Genomic DNA, 8,502 nt, shown 5'->3' on the forward strand with positions numbered 1-8,502 from the left:
TCTGATTTCCAGTTTATCAACATTATTTTATGAGACATGGAACTAGATTTTTAAAAACCATAATACTATACAGTATATTAGTTATACCAAGCTTTTCCTATTTAAAAAAACTAACCTAAACTTTGCCAGTACATCTGCCATTAATATGTTGATACACTATCAGGAAGCAATTATTGTATGTATGTTTAAATAATACAAACAAACAGCCAACAGTGTGATTTCAGCTGTGAATTTATTGATAAGAATGGTCCAATAAATAGGTTCACACAGCATGACCAATGAATGGTTCAGAACTACTCAACATCCTTTCAGTGCTTTATTCTCTGTGTTACACATCAGTTTGTCACAAACAAAAAACCGGGTCAGAAATTATGAAACAGCTCCTTCAGATCAGAGAAGAAGAACTGGCTCAAAGTGGAGAGGAGTGTTTCTTTCAAATCAAAAGGGGGAACTGCTAGAACATCATTTATCAGTAAAAAAGACATACAAGAAGTAAAATTACAGTGCTCATTAACACTAAGAAGCTTCAACAAGTTACCAAACCAAAGTCTCAGTAACCAAAAGACTACAGCTAGAAAAAAGGAAAGAAAACAGATGAAATGTGGATGAAAAGTACACTGACTATGTCTTCTAACTGCCCGTTCAAATTCCCCCTTTTGTTTGTGTTTCACTCCACCTGCCATTTGCAATGAGTGTGTTTGACTGGTTCATCACACCATTTTATCTAGAATTCAAATCCAAATGCAGGTTAACAAAGCCGAGCTACATTGGCAAACCTTTTTCTGTAACTGAAGACACAATCTTCTATCTACATTTGGATTTTAATGTTAGGTTAAAATGGGTTTTGTTCTGGCCTCATTTAATGAGCATGGGGTCTCCCTCTGCCCCTGCCGGCGCCCCCTGGAGGTCCATCCATAGAGCTGCGGGGGTTCTTGATGGTCTCATCCACTGACAGGATGAGGCAAGCTGCCTCGGATGCTGCTGTCAGAGCGTTGATACGCACGATGGAGGGCTCCCAGACACATGCGACAAAGTTATCTGCGATGTCTTCGTTGTTGATGTCCACACCGTACCACATACCGCCCTACAGAGAGACGAGCAAAGTTACAAAGTTGTCTTGATTTCCTGTCAGTTCCACATACAAAACAGAAGGCTGTGAGCTTGTGTCTGTGTGTTTGTTTCCTACCTGTGCGTGTTTGGCACGCAGTTTGTTCAGAATGTTTGTGGCATCAAAGCCGGCGTTGTCACACAGCTGTCTGGGGATGATCTCCAGGGCCTTGGCGTACGCTCCAATCAACAGCTGCTGTTTTCCAGGGATGGTCCTGGAATAATCCCGCAGGTACTTAGACAGCTCCATCTCCACAGCTCCTCCACCTGCTACAACGGCGTCATTCTGGAAATGGATTCAATAGTCAGTTTATTGGAGTCAGTGTGCACAGATAAGCCAATAAATAGGTATTTTTAAATGTAAGACGTAAAACAAAACATGCAACAAGTTTCCATAAATGTTGCTTTTAAAAAAGGCAAAAAAAGGACACCTAAATCCTGAACAACTCAACACGCAAGTCATCAGCATGAAATTAATGATGACACGGTGCCTTTATAACAGCTGCGTGTCTCACAACACACACACTCCCCTGTGCAGAACTGACCTTGATGGCTCTGCGCACGATCATGATGGCATCGTGCAGTGACCGCTCTGTCTCCTCTGTGAACTGTTCAGCTCCACCTCTCAGGATGATGGTGCACGTCTTGGCCTTGGGACAGCCCTTAAAGAAGTTATACCTACAAACACAAAGAAGGGCGTGAGCTGTCGCAACTCGTCGTGATGTCTGTTATTCTCTGGAGAGGATTGGAAGGGAAAGGTCTTACCTTTCTCCTCCGACCTGGACCTCCTCGAACACTTCACACTGTCCCAGGACGTCGTCTGTCATAGAGCTGACTGTGGTCTGGATAGAGCCGCCGCAGGCCTGGAGGTCACATTACACACAATCAGTCTGATTCAATCATTTGTTAAGCTGCTTTTATCATGTGAATTCATGTTTTTTGGCAGAAATATGAGTTTGTAACACAAAAGTCAACTTTAATAATTAACACCCCTGGGTGCAGGATGAGTCAGCAATTTTGAAAACGTTTAACAGGGAAAGAAAAGACTGATTTTGATTTTTTTTTAAATACTAAATGAACAATTGATATATGGACAGAGGATTAAAACTTTCATTTCTAGGCTTCGCTAGGACTTTAATTATTGATGTGTTGAAGCCTGTTAGCTTAAAGTCATAACTGTGTAATAGAAGGTCAGTGTGATCGTGACTTACCATCATGGTCCTCTTCAGGTCCTCCTCCTGGACTCTACCGGCGCAGAACAGGTCTCTGTCAGCAAAGTACTGGGTGGCCACATCACCAATAGGCAGCTTGGACAAAACCACCTTGGCTCCTGACTTATAGATCTTCTCCAGTTTGTCGTACAAGATGTTCCACTCTGCGTCCACGATGGCCTGGTAGTCCTGCAGACAGGTGGATTGAGGATGAGAGATTAATAACACAACATTTTTTGATAAGATGGTTTCACATCCTGATGCAGTGTTTGGGGACTTCATACCTCCACAGATTTCACTCGGACCTCAGCGTTGTCCTTCTCAGCCTTCAGCTCCAGCTCCACGTTGAGCAGTGCAATCTTTGGATTCTCATAGGACTTAGGCTGCATCTCAAACCCGGCGTAGGAGAAAGTCTTCTTGAACGCAACCCCAGAGATCAAATGGGAATCCTGCACATTATATAGAGAAAGTATGAGATTGAGTGGTTTGGAAAGGAACAGGGTGTCTAAACACAATAAACGTAAAGAAGAAGTAGATGTAATGAGGTAATGAGATACAGACCTCAAGACCTCCTCCCTGGACCTTCTTGATACCAATCATCTTCAGAGACAGCAGCTCGTCCAGAGACATGACGGCATCCACCACCATCTTGGAGAAGAAATCCTTCTGACCAGCAATGAGTTTGGAGTTGAGCGCTGTGGCCGCACACTTCTCCAACAGTTGCCTCTGCTCTCTGAGAGGACAGAGTGACAAGTGCTCTATTTTTCACAGCTCATTTTAACTACAACCGTTCATAATTATTATACATATAATAATTACATAGTGCCAACACTTGATCAAACAGCAGATGTCAATTGATTGTCAGAGAGTGAGTGAGCACTTACTGCTTATCGTCTTTCTTCACAGGGACGGCGATCTCCTTGATCTTGTTGACGGCGAGGTTGGTGGCGTTGCGGAAGGCTCTGATGATGGTCTGAGGGTGAAGACCCTCCTCCACATACGGCTTGAGCTGCTTCAGGAACTCTGCAGCCAGGAGAGTGACAGAGGTGGTGCCATCTCCGACCTAAGTGTGAAGGAAAATAAAAACTATATGAAAACCAGTAGGGATCCTTCTGTGAGTGATGTCATGATGGAAACAGATGTCCACCGCCTTCATTCAAACAGAAATGGCATCAAGACCTAAGAGACATAAAAACTTCTCACCTCAGCATCCTGGGAGCGAGCGATGTCCACCAGGGTCTTGGCTGCAGGGTGGACCACATCCAACAGTTTCAGTATGGTGGCTCCATCGTTGGAGATTGTGGCCTTGCCTAGAAAACACAAACATCCATAAGTTTTAGACATGGGTGCTAAAGTCTAACCCATTTCTCTTTCCCCTTTCCATCCCTGTCTTCTCACCTCTGCCGTCCACCATCAGTTTGTCCATCCCTCTGGGCCCAAGGGTGGTCCGGACAGCCTCGGCAATGACCTGGAAAAGAAAGATAGCAGGTACTTTTAGCTATTTTTACTTAAACACATAACAGAGAAAATACATAGACAGCTTTGCAGAAAGGAGTCCATTTTTCTGACCTGGCAGGCATTGATGTTACTGATGAGCTGGGGAATGCCCTGAGACGAGTCTGTCCCCTCCTTCAGCAGGATTACCTGTGTGGGCTGAGATGACAGAAGAAACGAGGGAGAGAAAAACAAAAGGGAAAGGAGGAGAGGAGATCCAAGTCAGCTGAGCTCAATCAAGTATTTGACAATTGTGGTCATCAAAAAAAAGAGAAAGTTTGCCAGCATAGTTTGCCTCTTTATGAAAGACAAACACAGATTACCAGTGGCTCAACTATGACCCTGAACAGGCTGAGTGGTTTTCATTCATACAAACAATAATAGGCACTACATCGTCTTTCATTGTCACTGCCATCATATTAAAACAATATGGTCATATACTGTTTGATAATGCTACTAAATTCTAGTATTCAAATTAATAATTTAATTCAAATGGGTTACTTAGGAAGATTATATTAAGATACTAAGTCGTTTAGTTAGTTGTCAAATATAGAAAACAAAACTTTAAATCTAAATCACATCTCAGTTTTATTAATAATCATTCACCCAGAATATATCATAAGAAATCAAGGACATTTACTACATATCATCATCAGTATATACTAATGTTGTTTTTAGGCAAACCTCCAAACCCCAGTACAGTCTATAACCTAAAATGGTAAAAACACATCGGGGCTGAGGCTGCAGGGTGTGATGCCTTTGTTGATGTCCATCAGAGATGCAGATTATGTGACTGTCAAATGCCATTGACCATCTATTTAAAATCAGTTCTGCTTATTGTATTAATTAATTTAATAATTAAATATTACAATTTATCAAAAGCCTTAACACATACAGACAGAGACACACACACGCATCTCTATTTCCTGACCATTCATCAGCAAAACCTTTGCTAGTAATGACAGTGACTCAGTTCCTTCTCTTTATCCGGCCTATGCCTGATAATCTGCAGATCATTGCTTACTTCAGCTGTCTTTTAATATGAAAAGCAAACTCTACACAAATATACCTGCTGAATGACAGGTAACCATAGCAATTAACTGTATCCAATGAGCTCCTTAAAGTGTTTTCAATGCAGACACTTCATACAAAGAAGCTACATAGAGGCTACTGCTGCTAACTAGCTAACAACTGCACTGCTAAAACAGTAAGAGCACAATATATCAAAACTAGTGAAACACACATAATATCAGTTTCAGCTATGTCTAACTGAGCGTGCTTTATTTATAATCAGCAATATTGCTTAAAACACTAGTTAGCATCCCCGTTAGCATCGTATACGCCCCATTCACATCACAGTCTTGCTCACAATTAAAACCCTTAAAAGACTAATTTCCAGTAAATAATCGCTTTCAAAGCCGACCGACAGACAGTATTTTAATCTCACGGTGGTTTCGATGTGAATGCGAGCGGATAAACATGCAGATTGAGACGGATGTATGATTTAAGTATCGGGCATGAATGCTAACTCGCTCACCATCATCTTTGCCGTTTCTTCGAGAAGCTTTCCACCGGCATCCCGTCCCACAATGCCTTGCGAAGTATACAGCTAATCCCGAGGTGCGTTCAAGAGCGTTCTGCAGCGTTCTGCAACAGTTTTATTCTGTCTGTCAATCTATCAAAGCATGAATAAAGAATTAAAATGATAGAAATGATAAAATAATAATAAAATGTGAGATATTAAGTTGATTTTCAAATTGTCGCGCAATATTGGTTTAGATAGATAGATAGATAGATAGATAGATAGATAGATAGATAGATGGATAGATGGATAGATGCATTTTCAATATTGAATTATTTGTTTGATTTTGCCAAACTTTCTTAAATGTTGTTTTTAATTCATTGTAGATTATACTTTTTAACATTTAGGCCAAATTCTGAAACACACCTTTTGTCACATCGCCATAAAGAAAGGTTTAATCAGCATACAAACAAACAAACACACACACACACACACACACACACACACACACACACACACACACACACACACTAATTTAACATCATTTTCATGTCACTGCCATCAACATGATGATGAGGTCTGTGTCTTTGCATAATGTGATGGAAACATAGCAGCAGACACAGCAGTGGGCTCACAAAATTTGCATTTCTTAAAAATACAACAAGTCAGCTGCACTGTGTATTTATATCAGATGAGATCATGAATTTCATTCTGCTGTATAATTATTTTGGTTTTGAGTTGTTTCCTCTACATGTATTGTTTTCCTTGCATTAATAGAAGATGGCTGGATTCACTTTGTTTTGACCTCTAACAAGTGTTTATAACAGATTATACTCCAATCAGAACAAGTTACAACAAGATTTTAATCAGAGTAAAATAAACACCCCTTCAAATATAACCAAACATATGGTAAAATGTATTATATTCAACCAAATATGGTAAAATTGTATAGTTAAAATCATTCTCCACTTGATTCCCAGATGTATGCTGCAATACATATATACAGTGGTATGTGTAGTTTCTTCAACTTCTTGTGTTTTATATGTGCTCTAAGTTTATAATATTATAGATGTTATTCATTCATACAGCAAAGACACATACTAAGATGCATATTGACAGTTTTTAAAGTTTTTTTTAATACATTGACTGAATTCTTTATACAATTTATACACAGTCAGTCTCTACACTGCAGCCTGTTTATGTAACAGTGTACATACTGTGTGCACTGTTCAGACATTTGAATGCTTATAGAAAGGCCTAAAACTAGATACATAAAATATTAAAACAATCTGAAAACCACTTTTTAAAAAACAAACATAAGATGCCTCCAGTTTTGTGATACATTTATACCTTTAAAATGTTCATAATAAGATTATTTCTATGAGTAATCAAATTAAAACAATTTAAGAGGCTATAGTTTGCATTTTCTAGTAAGCATCAACATAATGTAGGTGATTACCTCAAGGCAACAACCTTCTGTTGGGCCCCTGCTGACCCCAGACTCCAACCTACCATCCTCTGTGCATTGTGCAGGTGCCTGTGAGGCACCATATGCACCATGTAAGCACAATCTCAGCTTAAATCATAAAGGTCTTAAAACTACAGTAGATTTTGATAAACAATCCAGCTTGATATAAACAACTCTTTACTATTGAAAACATCCACACTATATCCTAAAACAATAAATGGACATTTACAAGTTTTGTCATTTTAAATGACATGTCAGCATACATGTGTATCACAGATCTTTTTTCTTTTTTCTCCAGACATTTGATTTCTTTCACCCAGTGGTGACGCCTTAGTCAAGTCTGTACTTCAGTGGTGCAACTATGCATTTAAAATGAAATAAAATAACCAAAACCAAGTTTCATGCAGTAAACATAGATCAGGATACCAAGCAGCATTATTATTTTGTCATCTCTTACTTAAACCTGTGTATTGTAGATGTTAGAATGTATTCAAACTAAGACCACATTTCCCATAAACCTCATTCATCATGTAATTGTGTTTGTCTTTTCTGTAATTTGGCATTAATGTTAGAAGAAAGAAAGTTACTGTAGCAATAATAATTAATAATGTTTAGTGATGCAGGTGTTGGTTTGGGGGTTTCTGTGATGCCATACAGGGGAGTTTGCCCAGTTTGTGCAGGTAGAGCAGAGGCTGCACGTAGCTGCAGCTGCATGCAGCAGCCATAGCTATGGGCAGATACTGACACTTCACAATATGTATTGGAAGGAACAATTCCATAGCCCAGGAGATGATGAAGGGGACGTAGTTGAATGTGAGGACGACCTGGATGATAGCGATGGTGATGAAGGCTTTCCTTTTTATGGAGTTCTTCTCTCCTTTTCCCCTCGTCATGCTTCTCTTCTCTTTCATCACCCTTTCTTCCTTCACTTCACTGCCCTGCGTACTGTCAGCTTTTCTTTTATCCACCTCCTCTGTATCTCCCTTCTTCTTCTTCTTCTTTTTCTTCTCCTGCACCATTGTTCTGTCTCCGGGTGGAGGTTTTCTTAATGTCTTTAGCACCGACAGGCTGCAGAAGGTGTCTATGGCCAGAACAGGGAGGAACACCACACACACTGCACCACTGGAGTAGTTAGCAACAGTAATTGAGGTCATCATGATGTAAATCAACCATGAGACACCCAAGCATCCCCATCTGTACTGAGGCCCCTTGTACCTGGACATTCAAACAAAGACAATGTTAACTTGCTGACTTTTAAAGAATAGTGGGTTTTTACACAGATGAGACAAAGTAATAGATTGTGAGAAATTATATATTGGACTAGTATGAGCCTCAAAACTTGATTTGAATACACTACATGTGTGAGGATGTCATCCTTGTGTGGGCTTTTACCGTAGGTAGTCGAGGGGTCGCACCACTGCCATGTACCTCTCCACACAAATCAGACAGAGGAGCAATGGCTTCATAGATAGAATCATAGAGCACAAGACAGCTGAAAAGTTCATCAGGTGAGATTCACGCCAAAGAAAGTGATTGGCAACGAACAGCGGCAGCATCAGGCAGAAGGGCAACTGGACGATGGAAAGGTGGAGAGGGAAGAAGTCTGCAGGCAGGACACCGGCAACCTTTGACCTTTAACAGGAATCCATTTTTACTGTCTATTTGAAATCAGTAAATGCAAAATAAACCAGTGTGTTTCT

General features: G+C 40.2%; 1 protein-coding gene across 2 annotated transcripts; it reads right to left on the reverse strand.

The window, feature by feature from the left end:
* Positions 1–302: 302 nt before the first annotated feature.
* Positions 303–5,388, reverse strand: cct7 (chaperonin containing TCP1, subunit 7 (eta)). Of its 2 annotated transcripts, XM_053343394.1 has the most exons (12): positions 5,350–5,388; positions 3,888–3,971; positions 3,717–3,786; positions 3,522–3,628; positions 3,203–3,381; positions 2,880–3,051; positions 2,603–2,767; positions 2,319–2,507; positions 1,873–1,970; positions 1,653–1,785; positions 1,187–1,393; positions 303–1,084 (listed from the first exon to the last, which is right to left on the reverse strand). In XM_053343394.1, exons 1-12 carry the CDS (start codon positions 5,353–5,355, stop codon positions 860–862), a joined length of 1,635 nt encoding a protein of 544 aa, XP_053199369.1. In that variant the 5' UTR covers positions 5,356–5,388; the 3' UTR covers positions 303–859. The 2 variants fall into 2 exon arrangements, with proteins under 2 accessions (XP_053199369.1, XP_053199370.1); XM_053343395.1 differs by lacking the exons at positions 3,522–3,628; positions 3,717–3,786; positions 3,888–3,971; positions 5,350–5,388 and having other exon boundaries at positions 3,256–3,317.
* Positions 5,389–8,502: the final 3,114 nt, after the last annotated feature.

This window comes from Scomber japonicus, chromosome 22 (assembly GCF_027409825.1).
Source record: "Scomber japonicus isolate fScoJap1 chromosome 22, fScoJap1.pri, whole genome shotgun sequence".
In the NCBI taxonomy this organism is placed as follows: Eukaryota; Metazoa; Chordata; class Actinopteri; order Scombriformes; family Scombridae; genus Scomber; species Scomber japonicus.